We start from the raw sequence: 17100 nt of genomic DNA, 5'->3' as shown, positions 1-17100 counted from the left end.
CAAGAGAGACACAAAGGCAGAGAAAAAGCAAGTCAGTAGAAGTGGAAAGAGAAATCATGGCACAACCCATCAGGAGCCTTGCTCCTTGATCATAACAGCTGGACCAGGACAAAATAACCAACCTGAGGTTCTAACAGTACCCCAAGACTCAAACTTGCTTGTGCACTCAGGAGGACCTGGGCAGGGCTTGTTCTCTCTGATTTATACCCAGACACAGGGATTAAACTTCCCAATATTGCTGTGTCTGTTCCAGGCTTGATGATATCAGTAACTAAACACCATTTCATAACTTATTAAAATTAAATAACTTATTAATTTCGTTGCATGTACCTCCTAGGGTAGTATCTTCACATAAGCACACACAACATATCTGATGAAGAAAGAGAAAATTAATTTTCTAAGCCTATTGACTTGACACATTGGGAAGATGAAGAGAGCTTTTAATTCTGGAAGATGTTCATATTACAGGGACCATGACCATGTAAATATATAAGAGAAGTAAATAACTTCAGAGAACATATGTTTTTCAACCTTCCAAAAGGAAAGAAATAGAGCTTTTGTGGAGATATGAGACTTTCTGAAAGTCTCCATCCTAACACAAAAATAAATTAGAATACACTCTGATCCTCTAAATTTCCATACTCCAGTCTTTACATTAATCTCCCAAACAGCACCTGACAGTCTGTCAGATCTTTGTTCAATGTGTTGTAGCTGCAGAATCAGGTTTAGATACTTTCTAAACTAAGCTAACATGAACTAGAGGTTTAAATCCTAAGATGACAAGTGGGGCTTTCCATCTTCTGCAGTAATTCCATCTCTAAATAGTATTCTAAAATAGTATTCCAACACGACTTAGGGAGACGAGTAATAAAATCCACCAATGTATTAAACCATCTGGCTGTGTCTTACATCACATTCCTTTTGAAGTATCAAACACCACCAATACGTGCTAAAAGAATAAATTTCCTTCCCTCTGATATTTGTAGAGCTGACTCCACGCAGGGCTTTCCCATCCATATTTCTCATAAATAATGGGAAATTATTTCTGGCCCCACAGCATGCATACCAAGATCCTTAGGAACACTCAGTGCATTCTGGGCACTGATGTTCTCCATCAGAAACCACCTTAAAGCACAAAATCTCAAGAATGCACACCCCAAAACAAAAGTAAAAAAGCGTTCTGGTGAAATAAGAGCAAATTCAAGGCAAAGATAACAGCACAACTCTCAATCAGAATGCTAAGTACTGGAAAAATAGATAAAGAACTGCTGACCCATATGTACTTATTTAGATACAAGCTTTGCCTTGAAACAGCAGGATGTATGTTGCAGTCAAATGCATATCCCTCCACAGAAATACTCCAAGCTGTGTGAACCACATTGCAAATTAAAAGCACTTAAGGAGATGTCTAAGCACAACGTTTCATAGAAAGTAGCAGAAGTTGCATTCTCAGCATTAAAAACTTCCTGCAGTGTTTTGTTGAATTATTCATACTTGGAGATGTGATCCTTTTTTAAGCACTTCACATTTGACCGTGTGCCATGATACATTCCCAGGGATTCTGCCAGGCACCTGTAAAGCTCCATGCTCAATTTTTCCAAAGTTTGATGTCTGAATTTTTTCAAATTTTATTTTAAAACGCTTTGGTTGTCTTGAAGAACTGCCAGTAGCAAGTCCTTCTTGTCATTTTTGACTGATTTCCTGGCATGCATAGCATCTTTTATCAATGCATGCAAGCTGGGACAATTTTTCATCTCTTATGATCTTTCTTGACACCCTTTGCCTTAAAGCAGAGAAAAGCCTTCAAGTCATGTTCATCTTAGTCTTTCACTCTGCTTTTATTTCTGACTTTTGCCATAATGGCTGAAAAGACAAGAGATACTCAGAGTTACTCTATCCCAGTCATCACTGTGCCATTGCAAATCCAATTCCCTGCAATCCATTTCAAATCCAAAGTTTAAATGAAACTATTAACTTCTTAGCCATAATGTAAACCCAAAACACTAAATTAAGGATTTGTTTTTTCAGCATATACCCTCAAGAATGTGTTCATTTCTGATTTAAGAACATTGAACAAATTGAACAAATCATTACATTGAACAAATAGCAAACAATTCTCAAAGAGAACTGTGGAGAATGTGGGTTTTTTTTAAGAACTCAGCAGTGTGTGCTGCTACCTGCAGGACCAGCACCTCCCAAACACCTGCTAACAAACATTTCACACTCAGAATTTGTGCAATTGAGCCAAAGCCAGTGAGAATCTGCCAGGCAAGATATGGGAGTTCTACAGCTAAAGCCATTCACTGGTTTATGAATTCAATTTTTGGTGCTGCTGGCACTAAACATAACTGATGCCTGCAAATCTCAGGCTTTTCACTTAAAATTTTCACTTAGGTGAAAGTGATGTAAAAAATTTCATGTAATCCACTCCTAGCTATTGCTCCTGGATACAGTCACACTAAAGTTCCATTAAACCCACAATTAAACCTGATCACTTTCAATTTTCACCCCATAAATGCCTTTTACTTCTCTCTAAAGACACCAATTTGAATTTAAATTACACCTGAAAACACTCTGTGCATCTATACAATTTATAATAGGCAATAATAACAGGCAATATACAATTTATAAAAGCAATAATAGGCAATTTAATTATCATATGTGAATTTCAGCACACAGGTGAAGCTTTCCTCCCTGCATGAGTCTATTTGTTCCCAACTCCAGAGAGTGATGAATGCTATGGATTTCCTCTGTTTTCTTAATGACCCTTGGGTCTATGCAACTTCATTTGCTGACTTTCCTGTCAATATGTTAAATTCATCCCAAGGAAATCAGACTCCTTCGTGATTAATTCACATGTCTAATATTTACAGGTAGGGTCTGCATGGAAAATGTTCTTGTGAACTAAGTGGAAGGTACAAAATGGAAACCTCAGCAAAGTTTGGCATTACAGGTCAGTCTCAACTTTCAGCTTCCTGATATTTGTCAATCTGCATCAGAAATAAAGTTCAACATAAATCCTCTATGCAGAGTATTTAGGTGCAATAACTCATTTTGCCCTTCAAAACATATCAGTTTTAATTCCTGTATTCACACAGATTACATTTGCTTCTCACACAGGTCATTGTTGCATTCCTGGAGCTAAAATTCAGGAACTCTACTACTAACTGCTGTATCACACAAGTTGCAGCTTCAAAATCATAATTTTCTGCCAGCAGTACATGAAACCAAATAAAGCTGCTTTATTTGGTTTGAGAGTTGAGCTGACTTACAAGCAAAGAGACAAGTATTCTTTTTGTCTATATAAAAGATTAATTTTTCTGACAAAAAGTGTTACAAGAATATCTGCTGTAACAATAACGTATATTAAATTTCCAAAATTACATATTAAATTTAAAAACTGAGGCATCTTAAGAAGTTTTACATCCAGCCAGCCATATAGGAGAATGGGAGCCTTTTTTTCTCCCTTGGAATAAAGAATCTGAAATCTGATCAGTAACATGACTTTGTTCCTACAATGCCTTTAGGAAGAAATGTTGAGTTAATTACTCAATTAGAGCATATTTACTTTGTAATTAATAATGTCATGTTCAGTCATATTTAATTGTTTTTTCCAAAATACCCAAAGGCAACCATACACATAGTGGGTTAAAAACCTGAATATTTTAGATAAATAATGCCATTTAGAGAAGGTTATTTTAAATATATGATAGAGTATTCTTTACTGTTAGGTGGTTCTCAAACAATATTTTACTTACAACAATTAACTCTTTAAGGTTTATGTACAAAGTCCAAAAAGAGTTCCTGTGCAATCACATTTCTTTTTATTACTGTGTCTGGTTGGAAAACCACTAAGTTTCCAGTCACCCTTAATAATTATTTTATTTGAATCTTCTGTCTTTTATTAAAGAAGCAAATTTGCCCTCCCTCCTAAATTTGTTGAGTTTCTTGTTGCCCAGGTGAGACTTGTGGATTTCTTTTATTTCTTGACAGATGCCAGGTTAAAGAACTTTTTTTTCTCTCCCCACAAACAGGGCTTTAACTGGTACTCTGCTAATTTCTCCCAGCTGTTGAAGGACATTCAACTTGCTGGTGTTTTGTCATTAACTCTGAATGTTTTGCCTGCTGAGACAGCCACTAAAATTTAGAATTTGCTATGTGGGACTGAAAAAAACACAGACACGTACAGGAAAAAAAGGAAAATTGCCGAAGTCCTCTACAAACACCATTTCAGCATTCCTGTACATGCTTCTGACATCCCAGATATTTCCAAAAAAGCAAATTATTCCAAAACTAGAGTGATGCACTGAGGCAAAAGCCTCTCAAACAGCCTCTGTGTCTGATTAAACACAGAAAAGTGGCAGCAGCTCAGCTCTTGGGTGACATTGGGAAATGAGCTCTCCATCTTCATGGACACAGATTGGAATACACAGAGCAGATACCAGGAACAACGTGGTGAGTTTGTTTGTTTGTTATGAAGGTAATTAAATTAAAGGTTGCAGTGAGTTTGGGTAAGTTCCATCCTCAAAGACATTCAGGATTTGCCTGGGCATGGCCCTGAACAACCCCTTTAATTAAACCTGTTTGGAGTGGGGTGTTGAGCAGCCCAGCTCCCTCCCATCACACAGTACCATTTTGTTTAATCCTCACTTCCCAGAAATGCAATTTTTGCACTGAAACCTGAGCCAGGGATAGCAGCAGCTCCCAGAACTGTGTTTTTGGGAAGGATGCCTGGGAAGGTGACATAGAGAGCAGCCCACCTTCAAAACCATCAGCAGTCACTTCTCCTCAATCTCATCTCCTCCTGAGGATGAACTGTGCTAATAATCTCTCAGCTCTAGATTGCAATAACTCAACCTTGCTATCTGGACAGCTGCCAATTTGACCAAATAAAGTCAAAATGTGATTCCATCAAGTCTTCTGTCACCTTCTACAACACATATATTAACCTTTTCTCCTTTTTTTTTTTTTCTTTTTTGCCCTCCCACATCTCTCACAGACCAGCAAATGCACCTATCCAAACCATCCAATCTTTAATGTTGTGTTTGAGTTCCTGGAGGAAATTCAGCCAGGTCTTTTGTTCTGGAAATCTCTACACATGGTACAGAGACACCTGTGACTCTTCCAGCTGGAATAGACCTATCCTGAAACCATAACAAGTTCTTAAAGAAGTTTATTCCACTCCGATGATTATGCCTCATCCACAGAAACTGACAGAAATTCTTCCAGAATTCTCCCTTTCCTTTCAGAAAAGGGTTTATGTATTATCAACTGCACCCTGATGTATTGCACAACAACCCTGCAATAGCAACAGTTGCCTCTGTGATCATAAAAACCTTTCTGCTGGATACCAGAGACCTCAACAGGACACTTCCACCACCTGAAGGCACTCCTGCTCTCAAGCCCACCACTGCCCTCTCTGCACTGAAGACTGACTGGCACTTCCTCTCTCATTAGGAAAAAAAAAAAAAAAGAAAGAAAAAAAAAGAAAAACTGAGGAAAAAAGAAGAAAACTTAGCATAGTTTAAATGCACAGTGATGCTTTTACTCCAATAAAACAGAAAGTTTCTAAAAATGGTAATATTTTTTAAACTTCATTGTTAATATTACTAAGAAGAAATGCCAATTTTATGTTAGGTAATAGAGGAACTATCAGAAAAAGGAGAGAGTTCAGTGGCCACAAACATGTCTGAACCCTTAACAGCATTTTCTCTTTTTAAAATTAATGATGCTGAAGTCCAGTAATAAACATTTTAATGAATACACTTGCTTTCAAATTCCTATCATCCCCACTAACTAAATAAAACCAGTGTTTCAGATAAATGATTGACAAAAAATATACTGGGTTTGTATACACTCTTAAAAAAAAAAAATAGGCAATTGAACCATTTAATAACATTATGTTTTGTAAAGCATATGTCTGCCACTGGTAAAAGCTTTCTTTGGTGTTGATCTGATTTGTTGCGTTCAATAATTTAAGAGAGACTTTTACTGCACGCAGTCACATCTGTTATGCTGGTTGATTGTCAATAAATTTAGAGAACACTTGCTCAGAGGAGCTCTTGAGACTTTTACTGCACGCAGTCACATCTGTTATGCTGGTTGATTGTCAATAAATTACAGAATACTTGCTCAGAGGAGCTCTTATTTGCTGTTGCTGAACTTGAATGACTCTGTTCTTTCATTATTTCCCAGAAAGGGTTAAACAAGACACGTCCCAGCAAGTTGATGGCCACAATGACAATTCACACGCACACAAGAAGTAAATTTAAGAGTGGCTGCCCTTCAGGTAAACCCTATTTTAAGCACGGATGTAGAACCATTTTCCACAAAACTGAAAGAAAGTAAGCCAAAACCGAGTACATATGGCAATGCTGCAGTTAGAGAACATGTTCTCTGAAGCGTTTTGAGGAAACAAAACAAAAAGACAAAGAATTTAAAGTAAATATCTCAGTGGGATAAATTAATCCCACATGGCAAGGCTGTGTCACGTCTGCTATAGTGAATTGCTCAGATGTAACCCCAAAAAAAGACATTAGAGATGCAAGCAAGAGGGGGCTCATAAAGGTGCCTTGGCTGCACAGAGCACACCAGGTAAGGGCTCAGGACAGCACTGCAAACTTCAGGAAGATCCACTCAGCAGGAACACTGATGATGACCTAACCAAAGCTGGTCTCTGTGACTGAAGATGATTTCAAAGAAAACCTTTCAAAAGTATATACTTTAAATTCCATGCCTTTTGCAGGACACTTAAATACTCCTTTTAAGGACAGGAAATGCTTGAAAGCACTTAAATAACTTTCTGAAGGCTCTACTGGCAACTTTCACAAATAAATGCAGTGCACTGTCTTATGCAGAATGTTTAAGTACTGTTACTTAACATTATGTTAAATATTTTATATTACATTGCTATCTCATATTATATTGAATTAATTGCTTCACATCAACCAAAAGTTCCAAGTACTTTGAGGCAGAAGATAATACCTCATAAATACAAATGTTTATTGTTAAATCAGGGGAGGTTGGAATTCATCTTTAAACAATCATTCAGACTCTTTTTCTACAAAAATCCTGCAGATATGGTGTTTCAGACCACATAGAGGTATTCTTTATGCCCCATGACTAATGCCTACTCTGACCAAGCCTTACAATAAAACAAGAACACAAGAGCAAATACTCAAAAATTACTACTAAGTTTGCTAATATGGTCACTTTGTCACCATGGAAAGAGCATGGTTTCTCCTACATGTGAAAGCATTGCCCCAAAACAAACAGGAAACAAAACTGATATTCTGAAAATAAAGCAGAAAATTAAAGCAAACACCCAATAAATTCTAATGCCTATAGCCAATGGTTTTGTTGTGTAGCACAGCATGAGACAGATTTCAACTCTTCAACTGAAATCAGCTGTGAAGTGTACACAATCATCTCTACTTATACCTGCAAAGTTAAGAGGAATATTTGTGGGTTTGACCCTCATTTCAGGTCAGAAAATGCATTAGGGACTATGCTGGTGACTTGACCCTCTCGCTATCAATAGGCTTCCGAGAAATAAAGGGTATACTAATTAGTTCTTAATTTAACAGATACAGGAGATACAAGGACTATGGAAAGAGTGTCTTACAGGGAAACATTTCAAGAACAGGGTATGTGCAGGTTAGGAAAGGAGGTTGCAAGAAGACCTAATTATGGTCGACAAATACCTGAGGGGGTTCTCTTTCTACAAGCAGCAGGTAGAAATCTGTTCAAAATATGCAATAAGGACAAAGCCCAAAGGCATTATCTGAAATTGAAGGCAGGGTAGTTCAGACACGGTAGCAGAAATGGCTTTTCACTCAGAGGATCGTTACTGCACGGAATAAATGACCTACCAGGGGCTCTTCAATCCTAATGAATTTTATTCCGGGATAGGCACCGATGTCTCCATCCGGAGAGCCGGGCTGGCCGCAGCATCCCGGGCAGCGCCGCCCGCCGAGCCCCGGCAGCGCCGCCGGGCTCCGCGGCCCTGCAGTGCCACCTTCCGGGAGAGGCAGCGGGACCCCGCTCCCCTCCCCTCCCCGGGGCTGATAACCGCAGCAAAACCACAGCAAAACCACAGCAAAACCGCCTCCTCAGGCTCCTTTCCGGCCGCACCTGGCCGGCACACACCGCAGCGAGCGGCGCCGGCCGCCCCGAGCCAGGCGGGCTCGGTCCGCTCGCTCCCTCCCTGCAGGGGCTGCAACACGTGGCTTTGCAAACCCATTTTCTATTTTCTTTCAGGAGAGCAAGTTTTCAACAGCGTTAAGAGGGAATGCACTAGAGATGCCCGTCTAGGATTCCACGCAGTCCCACGTGTGCGTTAGATGTGATGTAGTTAGTTTTGGGAGCTTTTGCTGGCGCTTCTTGGGTGGGGTTTTGTCATTTTCTAGACAAACATAAGCTGTATCAATGGATAATAACTATTAAAAAAATATACTCCATTGTGTAGCAAAAAATGAACATTGTGTCTCAGCATCAACAAATAACATACAATTTACTTGCCTTTGTACAATAGGAGACTGTCATGAAAGCACAGCAGGTTTAGCATCCAAAAAAACAAGGAAATTCTTACTTTAAGGCCAAAGATTTTCAGGATACCTAGTCACATTCAGAAATGTAAAACAAGTATTACTACAAACCTACCCAAACTGGCAGTTAAAAAGCCAACAAAGCCCTTTCAAATACAATTCCTGTTCCACACAGCCCTCACAATCTAACTAATGGCCTCTCTATACTTTTTTTTTGTTTATTTACCTTGAGTAAGCCCTGTTGGAGCAGCTCCCCTGCTGCCCAGGTAGCTGAGAGCGAGCTCAGGTGGGCTGGCAAGGGCCTGGCTGACATCAGACCTGTGCAGGCAGCAGCTGCTAGCAGAGGCCTGCTCACATCAGTCACATCCCAAGAACAGACATCAAAATTTGCCTTGCACCACCAAGTACCTGGAACATTCACCTTGCTGCCAGCAACTGTGCAGGATGCAACAGCAAGGACTCATCTGAATCAGTCTTGCATGTCAGAAGCAAGGAGCAGACCAGGATCCCAGTCCTGGCTTCATCTTCTACCCCCCTCCTATCACTACCTTGCAACTGGCAATCTGTGGCTGCTTTAATGGCTCCATTCCACCTTGTGATTGGTTTGCTCCCATCTCCTCACCACCAGGTTTTCTTGACTACTGATCAATTTAACCTTTCAGGTGCTGTTTGCATAAAATAAAAATAGATTGTAAATAAGTGGCAACCTGAGCACTCTCAGGGAACAGAACTCTCTTCCACCTGGCTGATTTTCTATTTGCTTTAGAAGTTGCTCTTTCACCTGGGAGTAATGACAATCCGCATCAAGAGACAGATGCAAAACTGTTCCTCCAATTATATAATCACTGCAGCTGATAAGGAGGGAGCTGGATTTAGGTTGCCATAGCGTTGGCATATTGCTATGGAGGCTGAGCCCTTCATCCACTTTATCAGCGCTGGACCAGGAAGAGCAGCCCAATTATGCCTGCTGAATGCATGTGCTGCAGACTCGCTCCCACTTGGAAGAAGCACTCCGGATCAGGGGCTGCTTCCTTTCCCCTCCCACCTCATTTCGATGGAGTGGTTTAGGGGTGGGGGTGCTGGCTGGTTTTATTCTTTTTAATCTGCATTTAATCGCAAGGAGGGTGGTGTTATCTCTAAACCCCGCTAGCCTTCCACCACTGAGGGCTGCCACAGCGCTGCTGCCCCTCCCCAGCTGCACCTCCACGGGCTCGGCGCTACCTGGGGGCTCGGCGGGGCACGCTCGCCCCCGGAGCAGGTGCTGGATGCCGGGGGCACGTTTGCCAGCAGGGAAGTTGTGGCCGGCCGAAGGAGGGAAGGGGCTGCCCCGAGGACCAGGCGGGGGCGATGAGGGAGAAGTTGGCCGGGGGTTCTGCCGTGGGGAGAGAGACACCCCGGCGGCTGCTCCCGGAGGAGCGCTGCTCTTCCCTCGCCGAGGGGAGGAAATGGCTCTGCCTGCTCTGCAACACCGACGTGTGTGTGAAGCCAGGGCTGGATTGGGAAGGGAAGGGAGCGGAGGGGAGGGGGTGACACCATGCAGGTAACGGGATAAAAATAACTTCAGGAACGGCACATCGGGGTTGGGCGGGGGCGGGGGAAGGCTTCTGGAGTTTGGACAAACAAAGTTTTACTACAGGGAATAGCGGGGGACATTTGCTAATGCCGAGGAGCAACAGCACGGGTTGGTATCCATGATGCAGGCGATCCCGCGAGGAGCTCGGCGAGAAATCACTGCCCCGAGTAAAACCCAACTTTCATTTTAATACAGGCACCCCCGGTGTCCCTCGTTCTCCCAGCATGAGCGCATGTATGGTGCACATGTGTGTAAACAGATAATTCTGCCTTCCCCTCCCCTTTCGTGTGAGAGATTGGAAATAGCGTAAGAGAAGGGAAGGGCTCCTCTCCCGGTGCCTTGGGAAGCCGTACCCAGATGGAGGTTAGGGGGACCGGGAGGACGTTAATTGGGAAAGATCCCCTAATTCTGGAAGCCCTGCGAGTTAATCCTCGTTTGACACGGAGGAGCGGCCGCTCCGCGGCTCCCCCGAGCCCCCGGCCCCGGCGCGCAGCCCCCTCGCCGGCCGCCCCCCCTCGCCCCTTCGCCTGAGAAGGCGACGACGGCGACTTAAAGCAACTTTTCTTTGCCCGGGCTCTCCTAAGAAGCAGCGGTTCTGTGAGGGGCTGCGGGGGTCTCCCCGGAGCACTCCCGGCCGAGGGGAGCTGTGTGCTCCGAATGGAAGCCGGTGTCAAAGGCTGTCCTCTGCCTGTGGCGGCGGCTGAGCCGAGCCGGGAGATAAGGGACAAAGGGCAGGGGAGGGAACGGTTGCTAGGTCCTCGGAGGTAAATCTCAGGCTTACCTTGATGGTTTTCTTCTGGAATGTACATCCTCTTGTTTTCATTGACCATTTAAAACGAGTCCAGAATAATCCCTCCGAAAATCGGCTTGGTAAAATTCAAGGAAGAATGGAGCTGCAGAATTTCGCCTTTTATTATTACCTGATTCCCATTATTGCATCAAACACCAAAAACTGATCCTTTCCACTACTGCCTCCTTTAGTGAAATTGCAATGCATCCTCAGTACATCCGGGCCCCTTCCAAGAATTTAGCACAGCACCTCTGGCTGTTAAACCATAAAAAAGAACAGGAAGGGGGGAAACGAGAGGAGGGGTGGGGGGAAAAGGAAAAAAAGCAAAAGCATCCAGGACAAACCTCTGAGGGTTAAATGTCTTTTTAAAATCCACCAACTATAAGATTAACAACAGGAGGACGAGGAAAAAAAAAAAAAATGGGGGGGGAGATGTTCAAACGCTGCTGCTCCTCCTCTTCAAAGCCATTCTGAGCGCGTTGTGTTGGCAGGGAGCTGTTTCTGCAGAGGAAGAGAGCACAGTCCCAGCCCCTTACTCCCTCCCCTCCCTCAGCGCGCTCGCTCCCCGCTCTCTCCCTCTCGCCGACAGACAGACACACTGAACGCTTCCAGATGTTCCAGCTGCGGCGGCTGCACGCAGCTCCCCGCGCACGGCGTTGGGAGACGCCGGACTTGATCTGAAAGTTTAACACGCTGCCTGCCTCCACTGCGCCTGCTGAAGCCTCGCCACAGACATGACGTCAAGGAGGCGAGCTGGAGCCGGCTGCTGCCTGGGGGAGCGGGGGACGGAGAGGGGAGCGGCGGGGGCCGGGCCGGGGCAGGGGCCGGGCAGCGGCACCGGCAGCGGCCCCGCTCCGGTCCGCTCTCTCAACAGCGCGGGCTCTGCCCTGCGGTTCCACTACGGAACGCGAGTGTGAGCTGCATTTCAAGGAGCACGAAGCCGCCCGCGTGGTGTGCGAGCGCCGAGCGAGGCGGCGGAGCGGGGCTGCGGCTCCGCCGGAGCCCCCGCGGGCGGGCAGACACGGGCACGGCAGGCAGGCAGCGGAAGGGGGAGATACCCAGGGGTGAGCTGCACGGACGAGAGGATGCACAGATGTTTAAACAGATTAATCAAGCTAGGATTTGCAAAATCCTTGGTGGAAACGCCGAAGTGCTCCGCTGGTATCCCACCACTTGCCTTAATTATGCCTGTCATTTGGCCCTCTATAATTGAAGCCTCCGCAGAGAGCGAAAACGACTCCTTTAAAATGAAATGCGAACTGAATGCAGTACGTGTTAAACCTATCTGGACTCTCCGAGCTGCCATGTTAAACAAGAGATGCAGAGTCCTACAACACTCCTCAGAACCACTGCAGAAACTGCCACAGCCCAAAGAACTGAACCACTCTGACATGCACGGAGATGAACGCCTGGAATACCGTGCCCTAGGTGCAAACCCAGGGCTGTAGATTCTCACCATAACCCAGTATCCACCTAACATCACAAGCATGCAATACTATTTGTGGAGCTTAAAACACCGTGGTTATTTCCTTTCAAGTGGTTTTCCATTTTAACTAGAAAAAAAGGAGTATTTACAATTTGTAATACCCTTATAAAAGAAATACGTTTGAACAAACTTAGTGCCTTCTCTACAGATGCCTTTCAGTATCAAATATCCATCTCCTCATGAGGCTTTCTCCTCTCCACTTTAATTGAGCTGTCTTTCAGCTGGAACTCAAAATATTATAGAAAGCACCACCAGCTAACAGATTCATGGAAAGAAACCCAAAAAAAAACCCCACCACACAATACATCCATTTGGAACTACAAGAAAAACTAGAATAGATGTCAAGCACTCACCAAAAACTGGATGCAGCCAAATCACTTGTCCCAAATAAAGGTCATTTTGGTTTCTAATAACCAGTGATCATCACAACTTCTGCATTAGATGCTATTCAAAGGGTAATTAACCGACACCATATTGCCATTGACAGCATGTAGAGGCACAGCTTTATTTCTGACTCAGGAGGAAGAGCTCCTCTGAGCAATTAAAATACTCTGTCCTCTCTTGCCTAGTTTTTCTCTAATAATGTCACATGCACTTACCCATTTAATTTACCAGATCAGGCAAGATCTTAGCTAGAGGTAGAATGGCAATATATTGGCTTTCATTTCCAGTTCAAGTTTCCTTTTCTTAAAAACGTCCTCCCTTCACCATTATAAAAAGGACTGAACAGAAGATACTTCCCTGCCTACATTTGTTTTGTAAATGTACATTTTGTTTTTCTCTTGTGACCACAAATCCTTGCCATTTTGAGTTGTGCTAACTCCATTTTTTCCACCCATGAGTCAACTGAGCCTTGCATGATTCACCCTTGCATGGACAAGGTATCTTGGGAAGTAAGCTCCTGCTGATCACCCCTGCCCAGAAATCAAAGACTGCTGGAGCACCTGTAAATGTTTCTTTTGCATTTCTTGGGTCACATCCTCAGCTAGCTGAGGATTAATGTACAGTATTATTTAAACAGTTAAAATCCACATAGCCCTGCTGTATGCCAGCTCACATATGTATGCAGGCACATACACAAGCTGTCTCTGACACCTACAAATCTTTCCCTCCGTTCTTTATCCCTCTCTCTCTGCCAAGCTCCCACAGTAGGACACAAGTTGGGCCAATTACCAAAAAATCAAATACCAAAGAAAAATAGAACAAGAAACAACACTATTAGCTGGCATTAATTTCTCCAGCATAAATAAAATTCTACTATAACTTGAGGTTTCCTTACTCAGCAATTCTAATAAAATAATTTCCTATACAGACAAGTGGAAACAAACTGATTGTAGGATTAACATGGAAAGATCCTGTTAAAGAATCAGTTGGGATAAGAGTGAACACCACACCTTCCCCTAAAGTATTTGCATTGTCCAAGTACGCAAAGAAGATGCAGCCCATGAAAACAGGCTTGGTAAAGAGGTGGCATTTGAAGTAAAAATGCTTGTAAGATTTTTTCTTAATGTGATTACTGAAATGCACATTTAATATGGATTCCATCAGGTAAGAACTTGAGGTGTTAAGCTTCATAGAAACTAGGAAAATCAGCCTTCTTCAGAGTTCAATCCCCACAGACACACCCGAAGAGGAGTATACAAGTGAGAGATGAGCTTTAAAGAAAATTATGAAAGTTTTATTATTTCAATACAAAACAAATTCAAAAGTTCTTAGTCCCTGCCTGATATGGCAGCCAGAAGATTTGGAGGTGAGATGGACAAGGAAAAGACCAGACACAAGGGTATCTATCTCACACTGGCCTCATCAGTGCTTGTGGACTTCCCCTAAGCCCATGGTGATAGACTGGACAAGTCATCCAATGTATATTCAGCCTTAGGCCTCTCTAAGTTGGAGATACAAATGTTCTAACCCATGCAATGTTACAAGAAGAATATTTGCTCTCCAGTTGCTCTGAGAATGATTGTGATGAGGGCCATATAAAGCACCAAGTCTGAGATTCCTGAAAAACTGCTATTTAAAGTTGTGAAGTGTCAAAAAATGACTTGCAGAGTACATACTGTGAACATGCAAGTCCATTTTTCGAGCCAGGAATGTTTTGTTCTGTGTACAATATAGCAGCTCTTCCCTGTTATCCAGCCTTATAAAGAGTATAAGCACAACAACTTCAAAATCCAGTATAGGACCTGCATCCATCTTCAGAACAGAAATCACCTGAAGAGGTTGTGCAGGAGAACATTTCCCCGCTTCCAAAGAGAAATTACTGTCATGCTGTATGGAGCAAATGGAGCTAGAAAGCAAGGGGATGAAGGCAGAGCAGAGAGTGCAAAAACTCTGCACTGGACTATTTTTATAACTTATTATTTGTAAGGCTCTTTTGAGCAGTCTCAGAAGTTCTAAAATGATGTAGGGTTTCCACTGGCCCTACTGCATAGGCTGTCTAATTGCAGTAGATTATGCTCGCACTATTTTGGCAGTAATGCCTTCCACTCTAAAAGAAAAGGGTAAATTATTCAAAAGTGGAAAAGAAATGCATTTTATCCCAGAAATGGTACTAATGTTCACAATACAAATGCAATTCCTTCCAGGGCCAGCTCAGAGAATTGGTGCCAGAGCTCTGTATTACTTTGCTGAAAGGTATTTTTTCCCCACAAATTTTAGGTTTTGTACCTCTGCCAACAAACAGAAAAGGCTTCCCATAAGAATCTCCACTTTCTTGCACTGAAGACTATGGGATATTATTTTAAATAAATTACCATTCCAGCCTAAAGCAACAGCCTGAGCACACTAAAGAATCACTGTGCATGAACAACATGATGCTCCTAAAAACTCCTGTCATTTCTGACAAGACTGCATTGTTGGTCCACACACAGTAAAATACCAGTATTGGGTATTTGCTGGTATTGCATGACTACAATGTAAATTTTTTTTTAATGAAATATTGATGATAATACATTTTTCTCATATTTCAGGACTGCTGTGGCAAGAATTGTTCTCCCAGTTATTTTTGATTCTTTTGAAACTGCATCATCACCCACACTTCTTATTTGATAATGAAAAAAATACCTTTTTGGACCTATGAATACAGATTTGCAAAATGTTTTTTATTTGACTTTTCTTGGTTGCTTAATTTTAATTGAAATTAAAGCAATTGATAATCCTACTTAAAGCTATTCAAAGTGTGGTCAGTAAACTGCAGACATTTCAAAATTATCAGCTAGCTAGAACACAGGAGACTTTCTCAAGATAGAGAAGACTGGGATGGATGGGAAGCAGAAGACTGATGATCAGGGTTTCTAGGTGATTTCATTTATTGAAATCTGGAACAGCTACATACACACAGGAGCTTTTGAAATTTTATACAGTGAAAAAGATCGATTTTCAAAGTTGGGAAATTTAGCTGTATTTTTCACATTCAAATTAAAAGAAGTGGTTACTTGACCTTGAAATTTCAGTCATTAGCTTTTATATTTGCATTTAAATGTTGTCAAGCAACTACAAAAAGTCAGAAGGGAAGTGATAAGATTATCAAGATAGTTGTATGGCCCAATAAGCATAATAAGGCCTAGTATTGGTAAATGACAGAAAATGTTAGATCTAAGGGAGAAAAAAGGAAAGAAAGACATAATTGATTGCTGAGAAGGAAAGTAGCTAGTAAGTAAAATAAATGGTCATTAGACACAGAAGAGAAAGAAGTAGATGAAATTGATGGTCTTCAAAGAGGTTTTGGTTTTCTAGATTGCAGAAGCCTCTAGAGAATGACCTGGATGTCTGAAAGTGTGATTTTATTCAAATCTCACTGGCTATATCAGCTGTGATCTGAGATTCACTGGGTGGTGGCAGAAGTGCTTTTTTTTAATTCCAGCTATAGAATGGAAGAAGTCACCATTTAGCCCTGTAAGCAGGTGGTTGATGTCTGATTACTGTGCAGCATTGCATGAATCCATGCACAATTTTAAGGTATAAGAGCAAACAACTGTTTGAACACTCTAAAAAACAAAATAGGCATCTGTCCCAAGTTAAAACATAAATGCAGCTATGCTTATCAGACTTGAAAAGAACATTTAGCAGTTTTCATTATTCCATCATCATCATGGATACCTGGCCAGGAGGAAGGTTTATCACCTCTGCAGAATTTAAATACAAATTTTTTGTGTGGAAAAATTTGATGTCTCTGCCAAACAGTTTAAGGGAAAGACCCAAACTTAACAAAAAGTGTTGTACTGTGTTTATTTTAAATAAGAAATAATTGAGTCTATCTAGGTTGGTTACATACTGACACAAAGAGATTTAAACTCAGCATTGTTTAATTAGCTTCTGCCAATTAAAAAAAAAAAAGGGGAGAGAGAAAAAAAAGCAAATTGTGCTGTTAGTACTAGTCTAAAATCACCAGTTAAAAAAGACATGAACTTATAAAGTCTATAAGGACATGTACAATGAAAAATGAGATTTTAATCCAATCAGCCTACACTGGTGAAAATAGTCATGCAAACTCTTGATTGTATATTAGATACTTGCCACAGCTTACACAACAAAAATTGAGAGCTTACTACCATTGTAATCATCCATCACAGTTCTAGAAAACACTCAAGAATATGGAGTTTGTATCTTGTTCTTAACTAAGAACCACCCAGAATTTTGTATTTAGGGCAAGCACAAATAGACTGTTTTGGAGGGAGGGATTCTTCAAAGAATAAATGTTTGC

General features: G+C 41.9%; 1 protein-coding gene across 6 annotated transcripts in view; it reads right to left on the bottom strand.

The window, feature by feature from the left end:
* The window catches only part of CACNA1C (calcium voltage-gated channel subunit alpha1 C), a 454995-nt gene that overhangs the window by 401020 nt on the left and 36875 nt on the right, over positions 1 to 17100 (bottom strand). Inside the window, exon 1 of one of the 6 annotated variants that reach the window (XM_041398799.1) lies at positions 10901 to 11478. The exons of the other annotated variants lie outside the window; for them this stretch is intronic. Coding sequence (XP_041254733.1) covers positions 10901 to 10949 — 49 coding nt within the window. The 5' untranslated portion in view covers positions 10950 to 11478. Of the gene's footprint in view, positions 1 to 10900; positions 11479 to 17100 lie in introns of those variants that run through there. 6 annotated transcript variants of the gene reach the window in all.

Source organism: Onychostruthus taczanowskii, unplaced genomic scaffold, assembly GCF_017590055.1.
Source record: "Onychostruthus taczanowskii isolate IOZ18803 unplaced genomic scaffold, ASM1759005v1 scaffold15, whole genome shotgun sequence".
Classification (NCBI taxonomy): Eukaryota; Metazoa; Chordata; class Aves; order Passeriformes; family Passeridae; genus Onychostruthus; species Onychostruthus taczanowskii.
This window is presented reverse-complemented; position numbering and strand designations above follow the sequence as displayed.